Source organism: Lepisosteus oculatus, chromosome 1 (genome assembly GCF_040954835.1).
Source record: "Lepisosteus oculatus isolate fLepOcu1 chromosome 1, fLepOcu1.hap2, whole genome shotgun sequence".
NCBI lineage: Eukaryota > Metazoa > Chordata > Actinopteri > Semionotiformes > Lepisosteidae > Lepisosteus > Lepisosteus oculatus.
Genome location: NC_090696.1, coordinates 4,750,501 through 4,773,653, shown reverse-complemented (window position 1 = coordinate 4,773,653; position 23,153 = coordinate 4,750,501). Strand labels below are relative to the sequence as shown.

Genomic DNA, 23,153 nt, shown 5'->3' with positions numbered 1-23,153 from the left:
CAGTCACCAGTGTGTCACCTAGATGATAGTGTACATTGAGGAAGCCAATGACGACAGTGAACTGGTGCTCGGGGGGCGTGGCCATGCCAAACAAGTCCAAGGAATCCTGGGGGGAGTCCAAGGTCCAAGGTCCAAGGTCCAAATCCGGTTGAGGAGACAGAAGCCGGAGTGGGATCCAGTGCGATCCCAGAGACCGGTGAGAGCGCCCGGTTTAAATAAGGAGGGGCAGGACTGAGGGCAGGTTCACGGAATCAGCAAAATGTGAAAGAGCCGGAGCGCCCTTAAGAGGAGGGATTACGATCGTTACAATCGCCATTTGCCTTTATTTATGACATCTTCATAACTACACATCTTCCTTAGTTAGCCGTACTACGTTATGGTGTAGCTAGTTAGTAATTGCAAATCGATGTAAATGTATAACAAAGATATCCTGAAGTGTCACTACAAAGAACGCTAGCCACAGAGGCTTCCTCAGGACATACTGTAAAGCTGTCTAACTATTAATGTAGAGAGTAACTTTATTGTGGGCTATTCTGATGACTTATCGTAGTTCTAGGGTGGTACTTACACATTACTACCGCTATATCGTCTCTGTAATAAATTGTACTCCAAGGCTTCTCAGTCCAGGGACTCCAGATTTGGTTCAATATGTACAAAATTGAATGGATAATTCGCACAGTTAAAATCTTTCCAGCTTTTCAAGGCGTGCAAGACTCCAAATTACCTTCAATATTTTACTTTTTAGTTTCAAAACCACGGTTGTTTCAAAGCTATAAAACAAGTTCAAAGTTTATCCAAAGCAACCTATCGATGCCTAGGTGTGAACAGTGAACCATCTTCTGCTACCAAAGTCACTTAAAACATTATATCCCACAATCTTGTTTTAGTTCCAAAGGGGTTTAGCGGAACGCTTGATTAAAATATTAACAAATTTGGACTTTCTTAGTTGTCTGCTGCTCTAAAACGGGTGATACCCTAGATTTAACTAGGGGAACTAAAAAAATACACAATTCTTGTAACAGATATATTTTGAAGGATAAAGTGCAGCATATAGATGTAAACCCATAGGTTACAGTTCGATTTTCCATTTATTTTTACTTTCTTTAATGAGATAGCTTATTTGCTTATTATTTGGTACAAAAATAATGACTACCTTTCTTTATACCTTTCTTAAAACACTATGTTCGTGTGCCTTATTCAGTGCAATTTAGGTTGACCGTGAAATTGTCTGAGCAGGTTTTATTTAATAAATGTAATTAGTTTATTTAGTTTTAAATCAAATCGTCTGATTTTGCATTCAAACGTTTTTGTCGAGAAGGTTTAATTGCATAAAATAGTGTACGGAAAATAAACATCATCTTAAATATCTTTCTGAAGAAAAAGATACGAATGGAAACACAGAAGTTACATCTTTTCCATCTCGATCTACTGTACTACATCTTTTTCCCTCGTAGGCTGTTGCGGTTGTTATGACAACACAATTCTAAACCGGAAGTAGGCCTAAGTGCCAAAGATGGCGGCGCAGGGACCGATGGCGATAGCTATGCGGCTGAGAAATCAGCTGCAGTCGGTTTATAAGCTTGACCCTTTAAGGAATGAGGTTAGTGCCATTCAGTATCTGGGTTTTCGCGTTCGTTTCGATCTAGTGGGTGTTCGGGAGCTGATGTGGAGGCTCTGTATAAATGGCAGGAAAGCAGCGCCACTTCGAGATGTTTGTTCTGCGAGAGGAGCAATGGACAGTAGACTCGTACGCTGTAATTGCGCAGGCGTGAGTGGGAGAGTTTCTTCTGCTTTCTGTTTCGTTGAACTACTTGTGTGTTACCTGCGCAGCTAAATTCTCCTCTCGCTGGCAGCCGTCCTCCGTGTAGCCGAAGTTCAAGCAGCGTGCTCTCCTCTTTCCGGGACTCGGTGATGCTTGAGCGCGTTTAGAGAACAAACCCTGGTTCTTGGCAGTATTATGAGGGTAGCTAGCTAACAAAAATGAGGTAGTCTCCGTCGCATCTTCGACAATATTTAGGACGGGGGGGTCTGTTGTTGTTTACGTTCTTTACGTGATAAAATGGGAAGTTGTGTTGTACAAGTGAGTTAGTTATGGGTATCCTAGTTGTGTCTGGAACACGGGAGGGTTTCGGGCCCTTGAGCGCACAGACGCACCGCCGCTGGTGCGACAGGACTTCTCTCGCCCAGCTGCGCGCTTCGGCAAGCCAAGACTGGGCAGGGGAGCTAAATATAGCAGGTTAATTGTGCTAAGCATCCCATGCCCGCTAACTCGGGGTTGCTTTGTAAAGAGGAAACTCATTGTTTGTTTTTTCGCACCAGATGCTGGAGCCAGAGCTAGTTAACTAGTTTTCACTCTCCTTAGAATTTGAATGCAGGGGGCGCGGAACGGGTTTTGTTTTCAGCCTTAAAATAACGAGACACCCGTGAGCTGCAAATGACACCCTTGTTTTCGTCAACGCTGCGCAACGCCTCTTTGTTCTGATCAGTAGATTAAGTAAACAGAAGCAGAGTTTTCCGTGACTGTCTCCCCTTTTGGAAAATTTCAGATCTCGCCTTCGAACCATTGGTGACGTTAGAAAATGTGTTTTCCCCAGTGCTGGTCAATCTGGCCAACATTTTGGGGGCTTAAGATCTTTGGCACAGGATAGAAAGTAACATCGTCTAAGTGTTTTTGTTTGGGACCAATAACTTAAAAATACAAAATAAAGAATTTTATATTGGTCTTACTTTTTGTGCGCAGCATGTAAAATAATGGATTTCGTTTCAATTTCGTATAAATGAACTCAGGTGTTGACTTTTATCTGCAGGAAGAAGTTAAGGTTAAAATTAAAGACCTAAATGAGCATATTGTCTGCTACCTGTGTGCCGGGTACTTCATTGATGCCACAACAATCACCGAGTGCTTGCATACATGTAAGTGTAACTTATTTTGAGTATTACAAAGGTGTTTTTTTGCCTTTTTCTGAAGTGTAAGATTCCAGATTACCTAAAATGTTTTTAGGCTGTTTGAAATCATCAGGTATTTCAAATGCTGTGCAACGAGTTAAAATAATATCTAAAGAAACTTATAGAGTCTGATATGCAGTTCACATCTAAATATCTGGTACTACTAGAAGCCTTTCTAATAATTTCTAATAAGTCCTTGTCCTCAGTGACGCAGGTAATGCCTAGTTTTCATTCCAAAAAGCACATAGTTAACTGAATATTCTTTTTTCATTTTAATTGCACCTTTAGAGACTTTGCCTTTCTTAAAGGAGCTTTAAAACAGTCGCACTACTTAAAGGTCCAGCCAAGCATAATATTTTTTTACGATGCAAAGAGAATAGAGAAAACACAACATTTCAGCTGTGAAGCCTTCTTCAGGTGCAGACTACGCATGCTGACACAGCTACCCACCTGAACTACTTCTTTTTTATGATTTCCGCTTCCCACCTTATTTGATCACATGAGCCAAACCTTTAATTATTTCCTTTATTGGAGAGTTATTGGGGCAGCACAGTGGTTACACTGAGCAGCCTCTCAGTGCTGGGGCCCTGGGTTTGACTCTGGACCTGGGGTGCTGTCTGCAGGGAGCTTTTGTTTTCTCCCTGTGTTTGTGGGTTTCCTCTAGATGTCCCAGTTTCCCCCCACATCCTACGACATACTGGTAGGTCAATAGGCATCTGGGTAAATTGGCCCTCGATGTGAATGCTTGTGTCCATGGATGCTCTGTGATGGACTGGCGTCCTGTCCAGGCTATTTCCTGCCTGGCGCCCATGCCTGGGATAGGCTCCTGGAAAAAGCTGTTAGAAAATGGACAGGTGGATATTGGCACTGAGCTTGTTATTTTTTTTTATTAATATGTAAATGCATTTTATCATTTGCAGTCTGTAAGAGCTGCATTGTGAAGTATCTTCAAACCAGCAAATACTGTCCAATGTGTAATATAAAAATCCATGAAACACAGCCATTACTGAACCTTAAACTGGACAGAGTGATGCAAGACATTGTCTACAAACTGGTACCAGGATTGCAAGAGAGTAAGTATTAAATTTTAAATTGGTTTGGGTGAATGTCGTGCCACATTTAAATTTCAGAATAGCGGCAACTGTGTTTATTCAATCAGCATTCTTATTATACTTGTTGACTATTAAATGAGTATTCCTGGAATAAAAGTATAAAATTTCCTGTCCCACTAATTTTGTTCACCTTAAGTCATAAATCTGTAGGGAAAGGGTTAGAATATAAATTCACCAATCAGCTCTACAGAGAATAGGTAGCCTTAACTGAAAACAATAGTCATAATTCATTTCCAAATCTCTTTATAATGCATTCCCTACCCCTATCTTGGTATGTACTACTGGCCACATTGAGTTATTACTATAAAAAATCGTAAATAACTGATCTTTCTCTTGGCATTGAAGTAATAACATGTTTTTTTACTCCTCACTTTTTGAAAACATTCTCACAGAATTAAATGCCAATTAAAAGGTAAATACTGTGTGTACTACTAGTGTGGTAAAGGTGATGGGATTAAGTTCTAACACTTCCAGTTGGAATCATTTCTCTTTTTGGAAGTGGCTTTTCAACCTATTTCACTGAAGCAGGTTCCATGTAGCAATGGTAGTTTGTAAAGAATGTGTAGGTGTGATGAGATATTAAAAGTGGGTTTTGACCAAAACTAATTTTTTCAGAAAAGAGGTTGTCCCAAGGAATGGATAAGTCTTTAGTAGTTATTTTTCACAGAATGTAAGACTACAAAAGTAATCCATAGCATGCGTTTCTTAACATAACCTAAATATAATGAATTGGGTTATCAAATAAAGCACTTATAAATTGCTAATTTATTACATAATGCTTTTATGTATGCTTGGTTGTTAGCAGACTGCTGAATTTTAGGAATCTATTAGTTTGTTTTTACAATGAAATTCCAGAAATGATAAATTTGGAAAAAGGTTACACAAAATAACATTATATACAGCTGTGATTTTTATATAACCCTTTGTTTTGGGGAAAAATGGATAAAAGGTAGTATATGTTGAACCACCTTTGATTCTTAAGACATGTTAAAGACAAGGGTCAGTGAGTATCACAGTGGTTTCTACACTGGATGTCTAAAAAAATCCAGTGGCTACTTACTTTCGGAAAGTCAATCTGAGTTCACTTCTTTAAAATCCATATATACACAAATTCCTGTGGAGGAGAGTTTATCAATAGTTACTCAAGAGAAACATCTTGTACTATATCTCTTATTTACTAACATTGTTACTGGAGGGCCTTACACACTGGGTGTGAATCGAGTGAGCAAATGCCTGTAGTGACGTGAATGATGTGAAGTGTACCAAATTTTTAAAAATGCAAAAAAGGGAAACTGTTGTTAACTAACGAAGACAAAGCTGAGGGTGAAACATTTGGTGTAAGGACATGGTAACAGGAATACCACCAGGTAATTAAAACGGCAGTGTTCTGCTCAATCCAGTTACAGGACTCTGTTGTCACTAAAGCTACTAATTACAGAGAAGTCATTGGACCAGTTGAAAGACTTCAGTTCAGTATTTCTGTAGTAATAAAGGTGATTTGCAGTTGATCCATTATGACATGTAATAGGATTCGGCATTGCGATTATTTTTTCAGAAAATTTTCTGTTCACTCTTTATTTACCTTGCTTTTTATTTGCTAGCTCATAATTGCATCCAGTGTGCCTAGCCCTTTGTAGATATTAATGTAGAATCTTATATTTAAACATGCTTAAAGTTCAGTCTTGGTGGTTGTATTTAAAAGGTATTTTATATGGTTGATTTAATTATTAATGTGATTTGTAAGTAATGCTTGACTTAATCCACAGTCTTTTCGATTAGTTTTAATGATCATTTGACTTAAAACTCACACAATTGGTAATAAATGTGTTCTAATTGTTTTTGCTTTTTTGTTATATAATAAACCTTATCCTCTGTATATTGTTATGCATCATTATAGTTTAATTTTGAAGGCTAAATTGATATTTAATTATGGCTGTGGGGGTTGTCAAATATAATTTTTTTCTAACTTTCAAGTTATATCACACATCAATAAGTAATCTTTAAAATCTCCAGGAGGTCATATGTATTATTTAATCTTATGGAGGTTGCTTCTTTCTACTTTTTTATTGAAAAATGCTAGCTTTCTTCTTTCACATTTCATATAAAAAAAAATTGGGGCATTCTATGTCCATTCTATGTCCATTGCACCTTCTATAGTTTTGGATATGCATATGTGAACACTATTCATGTCTTTGCATCTCTTCATATGAACCAGGTGAAGACAAAAGGATTAGAGAGTTCTATCAGTCACGTGGTTTAGAACGAGTTATCCAACCTGCTACTGAAGGTATGTAGTTTTCTGCTTCTAGTTTGCATTAATTTCTTGTTTGTAGGCCTTTTTCAAAAATGTTCTACTTGTTGTGAGCACAGATTTAAGCCTTTTCTCTATTTTCTTTTTAAGACTCTGTGCCAGATCCAGCTGGCTTGCCATATGCCAGTTTTGATCACTCAAAAGCCCATTTCTACAGATACGATGAACAGGTCTCCCTCTGTTTAGAAAGACTAAGGTAAGGATGTTTAATTATGATTAGATCCAAAGTTCATATTTCCTTTGATTTCACTTTTCTATTATGCAGTGCAGACCTACTTGTCCCTTCCAGTCTTTTTCATGTAGTATGTCCTGTTTTTCTTTTCTATTTTACTTTCTAATTTGTACTTCGTCATCTTTTTTTAATGTTGTTCATTATAATTGTATTTAAAAATATTACATTTGCCCTTAAATATAATTACTTGACACATTTGTGGTTAACCTTACAATAACATGGGTTTCAAATTCTCAGTAGTTTTAGAAATACATCAGATTTGGAAAAATTTCCCTGGAAAGGAAAACTTAAATATTTTTAATATACATTATTTTTCTTTTTCTGTCTGTTGAATACAGTGATGATACTGTAAATGTTCTTAACCCTCTATGGCCTGTCAAGACTTGAAAGTCCTCTCAGTAGAAACAGGCTATGATCCAGGAATTTGGGCTTTAAAGAGGAGAAAGGGAAGATTTAAAGTGAGCAGTGACATTAATATCAGAATCGAGATGGCACATCTCCCAGTGAGCAAGATGTGAACAGGCCATATAATTTATGAGTACTTATTTTTTTTGCACAAAAAGAAAAAATCAGGCCATAAATAAAGGGTTAAACTATTAACCTTTCTGACAGACTTCCGTAAAACTCAACACTTACGAAATACTCTTAGTGTGTATGTATGAATATATAAAGCACAGAAGCACTTTCATTTGGAATATATTTCTTATTAACAAGTGTCTGTACTACTCTACTGTTAATAATTTTAGATGATGCATTAACTGCTTCACTGACTCACAGCCTGTCTACAGTGATTACTTTCTCGATTACCTTCTTATAGCTGCAAACATACACTTTGCAATCAATAGCTGTTAAAGAAAACAGAATCAGCTTCTGTATTGACTTTCTTGTCTCAGGCTGAACTCATCTTTCAATCTAGTGAATTTTAGTCAGCTGGGTCGCACTATGATCAATACCCATTTTAGAGAAAAAAAACGAGAAAAACAATCACTTTAGATTTGTTATATTCTTGAAACAGTGGAAAATGAACTTTTTAAAAAGCAAAAGAATTCAGTTGAGACCTAGAGCTCACCTATTGAATGCTATGTAATTTTGTTAAAAATAAATAATTTAGATATTTTTAAGACATTAATTCTAACTATATTATCATTAGTGACCTCGCATTTCAAGTCACAATATTTTGTCTTGTTTGCAAGAAACGTTTAGTGCTGCATTCATTGTAAGTATATGCAGTTCCTTCAGAAACTATTCACCCTCCTTGGATTTTTTCACAGTCTTAAATAAAATATAAATATTTATATGGAATGACTTCTCTGATCTACACACCTTATTCTATAAAGTTAAAGTGGGATAGAAGTTATTTATTTTACTTTTATAATTTACAAGAAAATGTCTTAATTTGATATGTACCCATGGTCTTTTCTGTGATACTCCAAATTTAGCCCTGGTGCCTTGACTTTCCTCCTGAGATCATTCTAAAACTTGAGTGCACCTGTGGACAGTTCAATTGGTTGACATGATTTCAGAAGAAATACACCTGTCTGTATAAGGTACCTTGGCTGACAGTGCATGTCAGAGCACAAACTACCATAAAGAGCCATCTTTACAACTCTGTTACTGAATTGTAAGGAGGCGTAGATCTGGGGAAGGGTATAAAAACATATCTATGGTGTTAAAAATTCAAAGGGGCACAGTCAAGTCAATCATTAGGAAATGGAATGAATACAGATTCTTCCTAGAGCTGTCCTTCCAAACTGAGCAGCCAGGTAAGAAGTACCATCGTCAGAGAGGTGACCAAGGATCCAATGACTACCCTCACAACTATAGAGTTCAATTGGAGAACCTGTTCAAGGAAAACAACATATGAAGCACTATACAGTTTAGACTTTATGTATTGATTTGGGGCTGAATACTTGAGTAAACAAGCTATTTCAATTCTTATTTTTTATACAATTTTTTGTATGCATTAAAAATTCTGGTTGTAATAATATAGGCTGTAGTGAATTGCATTATAATATCAGAAATGCACCAGATTCTCATAATTCACAAGATCAAACTTAAGCCTATTATCACTATCCAATTTTTCTTAACTTGTTAGAGAATAGTTTCAGCTCAAAGTAAAAGAAAAATTATTGACAACAGTATAACTTTCTTTTAAGTGCTCCTTTGCATTCTGACACTGCAGTAAACAGTGAGTAATGTTTTAAAGTATCTTGCAACATGAAGTGAATTTGCTGAACCATACACACAAGGCATAGAACAGCATGTTCTTAAGATTGATAACAGAATAAAAGTTTTTAAACATAGTCTTTATTTTTATATTTTTAACTTTTATACTTGAAAATGTCACCTTGTATTATACAAATTTTCTGTGTGGAGTAGATCAGTTGGTTAGTTGAGTTATTAGTGAATGTTTCCAGTTGATGTCCAGTAAACCAGGAGAACATCCGCCCATGTCAGCAGATACGGAGCAGACATGCAGACCCATTAATTGGGAAGATTTAAGTACGGTGGTCTGGGTAGGGGTTTCTAATTGCTTCAATACTCCAATTGATGGCAGACAAACTACATGGTTCTAAATTGATCGTGTCCTAGGGACTCCTTGCCTCCTGGATGACTCCTCCCCAAGCATCTCAAGGAATGGGATAGAATCCCAGAATCCCCAAAAAACATCTGCAACCTTGTGTAAAGCTTCTGTCGCAGATGTGCCGCTTCGCTCACTTTCATTGGTAGCCACCCATGCTAGCAGCCTGGTACTTTTTTCAGTAAGACACTGTTGATGACTATATGTTAATCAGTATAATACATTCATGTAACATATGTGTTCATTAAATTTTAGTGTGAATCCTACCTAATCAGTTTTGTCATTTTTGTGATAGGTGATGCTTTTTTGATGTACTGAACAGTATCACAGGAAAAGAGTCTTTTAATATTGCTGAAATTCTGAAATGCACAGATTGCTGAAGGCGTGGTCCTCTCATGATTTATAAAAAATCAACAGTGGCCTGGGAATGGTAAAATGGAGTTCATTGTCTTCCACTGGTATTTTTGAGCCCAAAGTGTAAAAAGAGAAAGCACATTTAAAAACTACAGTAAATTCAATTAGTGTGCACATCTGTATTGACAAAATGTATCGTCAATTGCATTAAGCACCTTGGGGCAACCTTGCTGTGAAAGGCGCTATATAAAATAAATTGAATTGAATATCTGTAAAGTAGCCAATGGAGGTTTGAATTTGCTTGGTAATCTCTGCAGTTCTGCAACTGCTTGGTTCCACGCCTAATTAGGATTAGGACTAAGTGATCGGATAAGTTCTAAGTGATAATTAGCAGGGCCCACCTGTGGACACTTTAGTTAGGTGTGCTGCCTGGCTACAGTTACGAGCTGTCTGACAAACTGGTTGCCATTCAAATGGAAAATTCACACATTGAATTGTTCTTTAATTTGTATTAGTAGAATTGGTGGCAAGACTAATCTCTTTCCTGCAGCATGTGAGACATATCTGCAGTGTTTTGCTTGATAGCTATATTTGTGTGTTGCTGATTTCAATCGACATTCAAAGGTAATTTAATTAGATCAGTCTTCACTTTTTTAGGGTCAAACACTGACCCTAAAACTTTTAGATGTGCATGAAGAAATAAATATTGTCTTGTTGCTAAATGAGATGACTAGTAATAAGGTGCTTAGGTTTTCTGATAAGAGAACCAGACTTTGAAATAAGTATTATGTTTACAGTAGAATGACCTTTTGCATTGCAATATTAATCCTTTTAAGTTAGGTTGTATCATTGGTGTTTGAGTTATGTCTGGCCAAAGTAAATGTGAAACTTGAGAGCTGATATTTCTTAGTTTAATTTCCTTGTGTCCTTATTCTCTTATATGGAACAGGTCATCAGTCTATGGATTGCCTTTCTAGCTTTGCAGGATATGAATTTCTTGTCTTGTTTCTCTCCAAATAAACAGCTTTAGTAGGTTCCTCAGATTTGGTTAGACTGTTCAAATATGTATGATGTTTTATTGTAGGTCAATGATTTTTCTTGTCATACAGGTTGGAATTGACCATACTGGACACATTGTTTTAAAGTATGCACATTAGTGAAGCTAATTTTTTTCCTGTTATTCATCTTTTAGTTCATCATCTGGGAAAGACAAAAACAAGCTCACATTGCAGGTAAGGGTTTTCTGTGCTTATAAAGAATACAACTGCTAATGTTGGTATTTGCTTTCAACAGCTGTCAGTTCTTGCTGCAGTGTTGTTTACAAAAGTAGTTTTTAACATCTTGTTGTTAACATTTGCAAGTATCTTTTAAAGAAACCAAATATTGTTAATATCTCTTCTAATGAGAGAATCATGTCTTTGGTTATGAAAGTATTTTAATTGTACCCAGCTGCATTTTGTTTTATGCAGTATCTCCAGTAAGAGCTTTCAAACAAATGTGTAGAAGACTGGATGCAATCAAAAGGTGGAAATTCCACTGTGTGCCAGCAGAGGTCCCCATCTATTCATTTCACTTTTAATAATAATAGTTCCTTACACTTATATAGTGCGTTTCTGGACACTCCACTCAAAGCGCTTTACAGGTAATGGGGACTCCCCTCCAACACCAGTGTGTAGCCCCACCTAGATGATGCGATGGCAGCCATAGTGCGCCAGAACGCTCACCACACATCAGCTATCAGTGGGGAGGAGAGCAGAGTAATGAAGCCAATTCATAGAGGGGGATTGTTAGGAGGCCATGATTGGTAAAGACCGATGGGAAATTTGGCCACGACGCCGGGGTTACACCCCTACTGTTTTCGAGAAACGCCCTGGGATTTTTAATGACCACAGAGAGTCAGGACCTCGGTTTTACATCTCATCTGAAGGAAGGCGCCTGTTTACAGTATAGTGTCCCCGTCACTGTGCTGGGGCATTAGGACCCACACAGACCGCAGGGTGAGCGCCCCCTGCTGGCCCCACTAACCTCTTTCATCAGCAACCATAGTTTTTCCCAGGAGTCTCCCATCCAGGTACTGACCAGGCTCACACCTGCTGAGCTCCAGTGGGCTGCCAGTTGCAGAATGATATGGCTGCTGGCATGTTTTAAAAACTAGTGTGTAGTAAAATGTTGGTTTGGCAGTTTTGGTAAGTCCAACCGCATTCCTAAACTAGTGAGACTGATTTTGACTTTTTCGAAAAGATACCGACAGCAACATGACATAAGGTGTTATTGAATTCATTTGCCCTCCATTGTACTGCGTGTGATGTAGCATGCCAAGAGGCCAATCGCATGCTACAGAAAATGTCACAAATGCAGGGTTAGAGCCCTTCCCCCTTTTTATATTTCACGTAGTTGTACATAACTTGATTGTGGGCACACCTTTGATGGCAGCACTGAGGTATCAGTACTAATGATGCAGAGTATTTCCCAGCAATAAAGGTGATAAATGGCAATACACTGTCAACACTGGGAACAATCTGATTGAAAATGTTTACTGTGGCAAAACATGAAAAAAACTCAAAGTATTTTATTTGGGTTTCATTCTTTTGTATGTGTTGGCATAAGGAATATGTTAGGGAATAGGAGAAAGGCAGGACTTGTGTAGGCAGTGATTTATTATATTTGTGAGTACCAGCTACCTTTCTGACCACACTAGTTTGCTGCCGTATGTGTTGGAGTTGGGATAGCTTGGTTGATGGTCGCCAAGCCTGGCCAGCAATAAAAGAGTGCACAGTCAGTTCTAACCATACAGCCAAGTGCTTTATTATATATAAGGTTTAAGGTTACCTCTGTGGATACTCACCTACTTCGAAAGCCTCTCATTATCCTTTGTTTAAACAAAAGAAGCAAGCACTTTTTCTTAATCCCACATCAAAGGTTTTCCCTCTCTGTCTGTTCTGCCTGGTTCTCTTCCTCCAGGCACTGGCTGTCCTGGCCTGATAGAGGCACAGCTCCCTTCCTATTATATCTTGTATTCTTTTTGACCATTAATGCCATATTTTTCGACCGACAACATTGGTCCTGCAGTTTTTTCCCATCCCTCACTTTGAGGCATCTCTGCCCCTTGTTGAGTCACAGAGTTTACTATGGAAAGCCCGCACCGTGGTACTGAGGCATTCTTCTGCCTTTACTTGTGTTCTGTATGTATTCACTCAGTACTCCTGTAAGCTAGCTCAACTGCAGTTCTGGTGGAAGAAGGATGAACCACACTTTTGCCAGTATCCCACAATCTTTGCTGCTTTTGTGTGCACCTCACAATATTCTGTTTGATGCTGATCTTGGAATTCAGTCATCACATGCTCTGTAGAATTTAAAATGTTTCAAATCAAATATGCTGCAATAACTGCTAGTTCCTATGTTGTTTCTGAAGGTGCTCCACTCACCTTAGATTTAAGTGCCATTTAAAAACAGAAGTTAGAAAATTAATTTACGAGGGCAGAACCCGGGACGAAAATTACAGTAAACAACTTTAACTGGGATATTGTGTAGGATTAGCAGAGCATTGAAACAATTGTTAAAACTGTTCCTAAATACTTGTGCAGTGAGACAATTGCTGTTATTTAGCTCTCTGGTATAGAGGGTCAATGATTTACCTTCCAAAGCCTAAATCAGCAGAGGTTTCACCATGCTGTGTTCAGAGGCATTTGAGTACACTTGTTTTTGCTTACCTCACTTCTCTGAGTTTCTTAATGTGCTCTAGAGACTCCATACCTGCTTCAGGGTCCGCTGATGCACATTCCCCAGCTCTTCTTATGTTGCGAAAGCCAAGATGCTTTTCAAAACTGTTAAACCTGGCTCTAGTATCTCCTTTTTCAATGCAATACAGTCACCATAACAAGAGAAGAGCTTTTGCCAAGGTCAGCCATGAACAGGAACGGCATTTTTTCCGGTGGTCGGTAAAACCGTTTCAAAAAGGTGTTTGCTAATGAGGGGACCAGCTAGCTGCTGCGTTTGCTGTGGGGTTCTTCTGTGAGGATACCATCTCGCCTTTTAGTTGGCAATACCTGTTAGCCAATAAGAGACCTAGCATATGAAATGTTCCGCCTTTCGAATTGGTTTACATTGCACAAGATTGTGTCTTTTATGTATTAACTGTATAAAGAATAATCAATTAGGAACTAAATGGATCATTTTTGTGCTTTAGTATTTCTTCCCTCATTATATCTGTTATGTTCTTTGTGAAATGTATGCTTTCCTTACACAAGCATTTAACTTATTTTAGCTCTCCTGTAGTTTTCTTAATTTTGCCTGGAGGTTGAAAGTTATTCTCTTTCAGTGGTCATTTATCTTCGGAATGGAAATAGGGAATAATTAAGGATGCCTCAAGACGTGTGCCATGCTTGACTTTTTTTTTTGGCTCTTAAGGGTTTTCCTTTAGAATTTGTTTTTCTTGACCACTGCGTGTGGGTGAGTGGCAGTGATGAGAAACGATGGCTAACCCATGGAGCATGCAGTATTAGGTTAGTCAGAAGAATGTGAACAGGAGAATACAGATAAGCCACAATTAAGAACAAGCTGAAATATTACTTTATTTCCCTGACTCTTTGAAAGTTGAAACTTTGATTTGCGCAAGGCGTTCTTTAAATCTGCTGAGGTTCATTGTTTAATTTAAAGTTGGGGAACACAGGCTTGCATTTATTTTTAATGAGCGGAACAAGATGGAGCATGTTATTGAAAAGAAAAAAAATGAAAATTGTTTTGAAACTTGAAATTAGTTTTAAAAACTAATTTTCTATAAAGATATGTTTACAAAAGCTGCATCATAGAATTTTGATTTGTACAGTTATTTTTCATTGAAACTCTAAGCTGGTTAAAGGAATAATAGTTTTATTAGTAGACCATTACTAAAACTACCTATAGTAGGAGTACTCAAGTCACTGCTCCTGTTAGTCCGCACTCTGTGCAAACTGGTGGTCCACAAATTCAGGAAAGCAAAATCATTGCTTTTGTTTGTTCTTTGACTTCCAGGGATTCACAAAGCTAAACATGGAATTCCATTCCAGGAACCTGCCCGTTTTTGTTCCCGCCAATTTAAGTGAAAAAATTGGACACTTGACATTTATAATAGTATTAGTATATTAATACTACTAGAGTAAGGAGAATGTATGAGAACTAGGGAAGAGGAATTCCTTAAGTTGTAAACATTCAACTGGGACCAAGTATTCTGCAGTAGATCAAGTGTGTATCTTCACTGATATACCAGCACTTCCAGATGTTAGCATGAAAGTGGTGGGTGAATATTCCTGCAGCTGTGAAATGCATTTCAAAATGTTTGTAATATACAACTGATGTGTTTGTTAGAATTTTATGAAAGAATATATCTATATACATAGAGCTTACTGAAAAATGTTGAATTTGTGTTTCTATAAATGTAAAAATGCAGAAGTGATCATGAAATTTCCTGAAGCATGTCAGTGGTATAATGCTGGATAGAGAACCCAAGTGGTATAATTAAGATAACAGTGGTCCGAGAGGAAAAGGTTCCTCTTAAAATCAAGGCGGCGGGTTTGGTTTTAGAAATATTGCACAGTGCCAAAGCACCGTATCCACTGAATTCTGCTGATCCCTGAGGGGGTCAATTCTCATTAACTTTTACCCATTTTCATTGACTGGGGACATAGCCAGGGAGAGTGGTGACCAAAGAGGCAGTAAATCAAAAACATATTTAACAGCAAATAGATACACTCTCAGCAGTTAATGTGAAGCAAAGGAGGGCTGGAAGAGGTCAGGAATTCTCTATAGCAGCTGACTCCAGTTGATGGGAGTTTATTGATTTCAGTGTTTCTCGGCTTGTTGCAGTAAATTTATTAATTCCCTTGCTATTGAGAGGCAGTTGCTTTCTTTAAGGGAGCTGAAGATTTTTAAAAAAGACATCAGACCTTCTGCTGGTGTTTTATCTTTATTAAAAATGTATTGGTAAATAGAAATGAAATAATAGAATTATCACAAAAGGTTTCTGCTTGTAGACAGTATTGACATTCTTTCATTGTTATATCTTAATCTTTGAAATGACTTTTTCAATTTAGGAACCAGTTGCTGTTCAAAGTAAAAAATAGGCACATTCAATCTATATTCAAGTTTTGTGTTAGTGAAAGGGGAGATTTTTAAGACTTATTTAAAGGTATATTGTATGTTAAGTTTATTTCTTGTTCTTTGAACACTCGTTAATTTTAATGGTTCCTGGCAGGCAATCTGTCATCTTAATTGAGCATTGCAGCAAATTGTAAAAGCATAACAATGTCACAGTAGCATGCAGTTACCAGATACTGAATTAAGTGTTCAGCATTAAATGATGCAGCAAGCACAGTCATGTGAGTTTTGTTCTCATGACTTTAAATGTCTATAGAGTTCTGGGTTCTATGCATGAGCTGTATCGTGAAAAGGATTTTCTAGGCATTAGTATGAACAAGTGATTTTGTGGAAGATGTATTTACTCGCTGTCTTTAAATTATACCGAGAGGCATTATAAGCACAAAAATGAGTTTTGGTGTCTCTGTATATAATGAAAAATGGCATACTTGAGTAAGGCGTGAGAGGTGGTGTATGTCATGGGAACCGCATGACACAGTTTTATATTGGTTAAAACTGTTACCCATCATTTGTGGGGAAAAAAAGCCATTTTGTAAATTAAACCAAACCATATGATTGTTTTTTATGGTAGAGGATAACCTGTAGTGACCCACAGACATTGAAGTCCAGGACATGCTTCTCTTCTTGGGTTGGTGTGAATACCACATCATGTGAAACCCAAGGCTTCAATAACCTTTCCTGTAGAAAATCCTTAAGCTGCTCCTTTTAGCATGAAAGAGGAATTTTTCTTAATCTGTACATACTCTAAAATAAAAGCAAAACATGCCCCTGTCTTGTGAAGAATTAGAAAAAAACATCAACAGAGAATACAATTTTCTTTTCCACGTATCCCGCCTTTTAATAAAATGAAGAAAAAAGTTAATCTCATAAGAAAAGGAGCAGGACAAGAGTTGGCATCTGACAAGTTTACGTTTCTAGCCATTCCCCGGGATATCCAAGAGTACTTTACAGATAGTGTAGGAGTTGGTGAGAAGATAAAAACTATTAGTGGACATCAGACTGAGGTTCATTGCAGCTGGTCAAGAGAACGGGCATCTGTTTTTGGGGTGAAATCTGGATGCATCATCTCTAGTTAGACAATGGTCCAGTGCATCAAGGCTGTTATAAACCAGTTACATCAAATGAATTCTGTTAGATGAATGACTTGCTTGTGTGTCTTAGGGGCTACACTGTGGGAAGAGCTACATTAATAGACATATGTGGTGTGACAGGTCACAAGTTGTATTTGCTGCCCGAGTTTCTGATGTATGTTTTTCAGAATTTCAAATGTTGCGGTTTCTTTACACTAGGTGGATCGCAGAGATGTCAATTACCTATTTTGTAGGTAACGTTTGGTACCAATTTACCCACAGGAAAAATCTGCTTAAACTACATTGCTCAAGGCTTATACAGCTGTGAGATATGATGTGATATGGACTTGACCTGAAAGCTTAATTCTGCCTGAGAATCCTATGGTCATGAGTTTAGGGAGTACTGTCCAGATCAAGATGCTGTTCTGTAACTTGATGAAGATTGGTGAAAACTGAAATTTTGGTTCTCCTGAAATATGCAGGGAGGAAATAGTTATGTTTTATATTAGCACATAATGAGACAGGCAAAGTAAGAAAAAATTGATAGAATTACAATATTGTCACATTTCCAGAAGTTATACTTTCTTGTGTAAATATGTGGGATTTATCTGCAATAATCATGTAATTACTCTTCTGTCTCTCCTGTATAGCAGAAGTATGTCAGATGTTCTGCAAGGGCAGAGGTGAGGCACCTGAGAAGAGTCCTTTGTCACAGACTCAGTGTTGAAAAACAACAGGTGAGTCTGCCTGTTGTAATCATTAAGATTGCAGTGGAGAACAGAAGCAAAAGCAAGACTATAACTTAAAGGTTGCTTTTCTTTCACAGTGGGCCTATCACTGAGTTGTCTGTCCTATCAAACTGCATTGGTTTAAGGGAATAACAACTGCGTACATGGTTAACATGCAGACTTGATGTGGTCTCCTTTACATTTCTAACTTTTTGTAAAGTGTTCCTCAAGGAAGCACTGCTGTTTGAGGTCAAGCTGCTATTTCAGCACAGATCTCTGCAGATAATCTACAGCATAGCCCAGTTTGGGAAAGTTCCTGTGAAAGGGGATTTCATTTTTTTAGTTGGCTTACCATTTTTATTTTTATTGCATGTTATTACCATCCTAAGAATTACAAGCATTGGAATCGACATGGGCAAAAACAAACATTTCACAGACAATAGTTAATTGCTTTTGTGCTGTAAGGTTTGAAAAAGAAAAGCAGCTTTTAAAGCTGCAAGTGACATATAGCCACCACCATGTGTAGCAAACCCAGACCTACAAGCATATTTACAGTGATTGTAAAACACCCCTGTGCTATAAGAATATACATAACATTTACCTGGCTCATTCCTTTGCATACCTTTCTCATTTCCTGAGAAGCAGCACATTAAATGGGCTCAAAGTAGAAATAGTTTAACAGGTGCTTCCTGATTAAATTGACCTAATCCCTCATGTGAGAGAGATTAATTGATTTAAAGAAAATGTTTAAATTCCCTTTTATGTTTTTTACAGAGATCTCGTAATGTTCATCGGTTCATGTTGTCTTTTCCACTTATAGGTTCAGATGTTATTCAACAATGAGTCCTTACCGGATCACATGACCATGAAACAACTTTGGCTGTCACATTGGTTTGGAAAGGTAACGACTGTTTCAAATTTGAAATTCCTGTGCAGACTAGTTTGCAGCTTTTGCACACTGAAGCAACATGTAAAGCACTTTTAGGAGAAGTGTGACTGAAATCACTTCAGTAAAAAACATCTTATTTTGTAAACAGGATTAAGGACAAAAATTAATTGTAGAGTACAAAGAAGAGAAAAGATATGAATTGATTAAAGAGCTTATGGTTATGCAGTCAAACTCTCAGGTTGTTTTAAAACATTTTGGCACATGATAATCGTTTTCCATTTTCATTTTGAGTGGCATTAATCGAAGCTTTAGTTTTGCTCAGTATTCCATTATTTTTTTTCCTAAAAAATCCCTTACAGGGTCAATCAGTACAGGAGGTACTATCCAGCAGGAATAAGTGTTGTATCAGTAATTAATGTCATCGACCTTGTCGATTTATACAGCATCATCTTTTTGTTTTTTTGTAGTCGCAGCCTTTGGTTCTTCATTACACCATCAAAGACAAGCGGGGAAGATAGAGCCAGCAGATATTTCAAAACCACGTTTTTGGCAGTAAATTTCAGTGGTTTTTTTTTTTGCAATTTAAAAAATATTAACAGCTGTATATAATTTGTACTTTATATATTCTATTTTTAATATTTCTGTAAATAAAATACTTATTTTGTCTGGGTTTTATTTTTTTAAATAAATTTTGTGAATAGTAGATCTGTAGTTTCCTCTGTGGCCTTTTTTGCGTATGCAGTTGCGTGGCTGCTAGGGGTGTGGACAAGAACGGTGCAGTCCTGAGTCGGAACACAGGAAGGGCTCTGGGAGAGGGGAGGCTGCCCGGCCCCTCATTTGTGTTGCTTCTTTACTTGTTTTTTTTAACAGCAGGTTGGTAGACTGAAGAACAGAGGTAAGACTATTCACAAAGCCTTCGTTGATGAATTCGAAAGGGTTTGCCCCTGTTACAGACCAGGGACATGTAACCGAGCTTTCAAAATGTGCAATATGGCATGTGGTTTCTTGATATTATAAAAATGAATTCAAAGCTCACAGTACTTCTGCCCAAAAACCATTTAAGATGCTGTTTCCCCCCTTAATTGGTTAAAGTCTCTTTATGGCTTCAATACTGGCCATGTTGAGTTTTTTTTTATGAAGGCAAAAGGATACAGAAACTTTTCATCTTTTTAAGGTTTGTCTTTCAGGATTTTAACAACTGTAATACAAGATACTACATCTGTTTTCTTGGAGAACCCGTTGACTGCACGGTTTGTTACAGATAGGATTTTGATAGGTTTTCAGTTCTCGTACTATACAGCTCAAAGATGTATGAAGAACAGGTTTGGTCAATCGTGTCTTGCATACGATTAATACGGTACACTTTGCGTTTTTCTCCTGCATTCAAATATGTATGAAGTGTAGTTAACTTGTGTACCATTAAGAGTTTTCAATAACATTCGTAATGTTACTTTGAGCTATGTTTTCTTGTAGGAAAATCAAAACAATTTTGGACTTATTGGAGGACGGTTTTGGCTGCATCAGTCTAATCCGTTATTAGAATATACATTTCAGCTTTGATGCTTAACGGCAGTTGTGCCAAAGAGCCATGGTCCTCAAGAAGCTGACAATGCAACTGTGCCACTAGGTGGCAGACGTGTCCTTATTTCATGGTGAAGATATAAAGGCTAAACTAAGTGTTTATATCCCAATTGAAAGCGGTAAAAATGACTGTCATATTTCAAAATGTTAAATTTTTAATGAATCTGATCTTTGGAAAAACGGGCAAGTCAAAGACATGTTCTTGAAATTTCATATGCTATAAGGTTACCAGTGGTATGCAGCGATTGGCGAACTAAGGTCGGTAGCTAAATTAGCTGGCTTGACAACTGACACACCGAATATTAAAACAAAAGCAACAAAATGTCTCAACACATCCGTGCAAGGTACTGCGAGTTGTTAGAAGCGTTTTCGAGAACTGCCTGTTCATGGAGTAAAGCCGTGTAGATGCTTATGCTGTGATTACTAGAATGGTAAAAAAAGGAACTTTTAAAGAAAACTTTTCATCCCTTCTTTCACCAACAATACTCGAGAAGAATCTCCGATCGAAGGGAACGCGCTTTCTTTCACGTTATATAAGAATTCCTCATGTGTAACTGAATGACAGTTATGATAGTACAATAATCATGAAGAATTAACTTCCACTGTTTTTGGTCTTCGTGAAGTCGTCCGTAGACCTGAAATTGGATGAAAGCCTGATTATTACCAGTAATGTTCCAGCGTGGGGATATATTTGCGTAATAGATAAATCCCTTACTCAATTCACTGCATTTGTTATACTTATTATTTTATTAATATTAATTATTACCGCTTTTTCTTCTGGGTTTTCAAAATCCTCAGAATGCTTCGGTATCAAAAGGGTGTTGATAAATACTTAAATGAAGTATGATGAAAACGTAAAACGTACAGAAAAGAGCGTAAAACGGTATAATTAATCACATGTTAAAACAGATTACTACCAACAGAAAAGAGTGTCAGAAAACAGCATCGAATTATCCATCCGGAAAATTGGGGTTTAAAAGAAGAGCCAACTCGATAGGACTGTAAAGCTAAGTGCAAATAAAATACTGTCAATAAAAACAGGTGACATAAATTACAATTAAACATAAACCGCAAACGTACAGTACGTATGTTGTATGTATTTACCGGCCTGTAAAATGTTCAGCAGTTAGAATCTTTTCCTTTCAGATACAGTTTGGTTGGTGTTGATAGGCAAAAATACCATTGTTTTAACTGTCGCTTGAAAAACTAGTCTACTTTAAAACCATTCCTAAACGATTTCATGAGATGGTGTTACTAACAAAAAGACAACGAGACAACGGTAACGTAAGAAGACTTTAATGCGTCTTGACTGTTCTTGCTCGTAACTGTCTTAATGACTGTATCGCTACAGATATCGATGGCATAGCACATGCATCCGGGGTAGGAGGTAATTCATCGGCTTACTGTAGCCTTGATTTTATTATTTGCTTACTAGAATGATGCTGTGTATGAAGGTTGTATGTATTTATGTGCTGCGTGTGTGTACGCTTGTAGATAAACTACGATTTCCATCCCAGTAAGCAAACACGCTGTAATGCCCTGATGTTATTAGCATTTGACACCCTACCCTTCCCCCGCTAAACTTATTTGTATGATCATATCGACATGAACTAATTCCCAGTTAAATAGTTTATGTGTGAATTGCACTACCATAGCTGTCAGGTTTTCCGTCACCCGGGTTCGTCCAATATGAATTTCACGACGATAAGAATAATGATCATGCTACCCCGCGTGTTCCGGACTTGCTGGCAGATTCGAATCTACACTGATTTACTATAAACGTAGCAAAACAGATTTGTTCACGTATTGTTCATGGTGTATAGCCACAAATCGGGTGAAAGGAAAATAGAAACAGCTAAAAGAAAATGTAAACTCACTAAAGCAGAATAAGCTGTTCAATACCCACGTGGCGAATGTTTATCAACAGTGTTGTCGGTTTATGATCAACGACAAACGACGACAGAGGGCTATTGTCATTCTTCTTATTTTAGTGCACACAAGTATTTTCGCTTTGCGTTAGACACACAAATACAGTACGATGCCAATTGTGCAGTCTGCAAAAGATGGACTGTGTAAGGTTTGTTTCAAAGTTTCAGAAGAGGGAAAAGGCCTTGTCCGTTGTGTCTTTTCATGTTAATGTTTTGGAGAAGCTTTCTGATGAGGCGAGTAAGGTGAAAGAAAGGTTATAGCCAAAAATCTAGTGTGTTTTTCCCTTCTATGAGCAAAATGTAATTCCCAAAGCATAACTGTGATACAGATCAACATCATAACTATCTGCACCGGCGTGCTCTGCAAGAATTGCGCAGGCAAAAATGACCGGGACAATATTTACATACATATAAATTTACACACATTTAGAATTTTAAAGTATGCCCAAGCCCATTTTCCTTGTGAGGCGCAAATGAAGATTTTCAGTTGTATTCAGGAAGACTATTCTGACTTTCACGGATAAGACGACACACCGAAAATAGCCCTCGCGATAAGAACTGAAACAGAATGAAAGCTGAATAGTATATAGACGAAAATATCACCAAAACGACGAAAGGATGGGTCGACGTTTCTGAAACAGCAAAACGCCCCGACCGTATCGTGACGCGTGATTGTGTTCGGAGACGTCACCTGTCCTTGAGCTTGTCTGCTGGAAAGCACCTGTGACGCACTTGTGCTCCCCGAGGCTGTACTTGTGTTTGTTCACTAATATTTCCAGTACAGCTCCTTCAGCAGTACGGATTCAGGAATCTCCAGCAAGGAAAACGTATTCAGTTTTAGCTGGCTATGTTGTGTCGGTAGCTACACCGATTCTAAATGATTACCCTCTACCAATCAGTGATATCATCATCGTCATCATAATCATCATCTTTATCCACAACAACATCTATATCTGTCCACAGCTACACCTCTGGGGAATTCGGGGAAAGCAATTCTTGAGATACTGTTTAAAAACACCGAACAGTTTAAGGCCACTGATTTATCTTGCGATATGGAAGGTGGGCATCTTGATATGACAGGCTTCTTCCTTTATGAAGAGGGGATTGCCCTAAAAGTACTTGGGGTGCGAGCACTCTACCGCAGTCCAGTCCTACAGGCCTTTGTTCAACGTCTCGTGGAGTGGGGGGTGGGTATGCAGGTCTGACGTGCACAAAAAAAAAAATAACAACCAAGAAATCACCGAAGATTCCGTTCTTTATTTGTATCCTTAACTAATGAACAAGCAGTC

General features: G+C 37.7%; 1 protein-coding gene across 3 annotated transcripts; it reads left to right on the top strand.

The window, feature by feature from the left end:
- Positions 1-1,454: 1,454 nt before the first annotated feature.
- pcgf1 (polycomb group ring finger 1) lies at positions 1,455-19,058 on the top strand. Of its 3 annotated transcripts, none has more exons than XM_006629134.3 (9): positions 1,455-1,600; positions 2,808-2,913; positions 3,867-4,019; positions 6,274-6,345; positions 6,460-6,565; positions 10,729-10,768; positions 17,389-17,475; positions 18,287-18,367; positions 18,823-19,058. In XM_006629134.3, the coding sequence occupies exons 1-9, from the start codon at positions 1,514-1,516 to the stop codon at positions 18,871-18,873; spliced, it is 783 nt and encodes a 260-aa protein (XP_006629197.1). In that variant the 5' UTR covers positions 1,455-1,513; the 3' UTR covers positions 18,874-19,058. The 3 variants fall into 3 exon arrangements, with proteins under 3 accessions (XP_006629197.1, XP_015199374.1, XP_015199373.1); XM_015343888.2 differs by lacking the exon at positions 1,455-1,600 and adding an exon at positions 1,668-1,768 and having other exon boundaries at positions 17,392-17,475; XM_015343887.2 differs by lacking the exon at positions 1,455-1,600 and adding an exon at positions 1,669-1,768.
- The last annotated feature ends 4,095 nt before the right edge of the window (positions 19,059-23,153 follow it).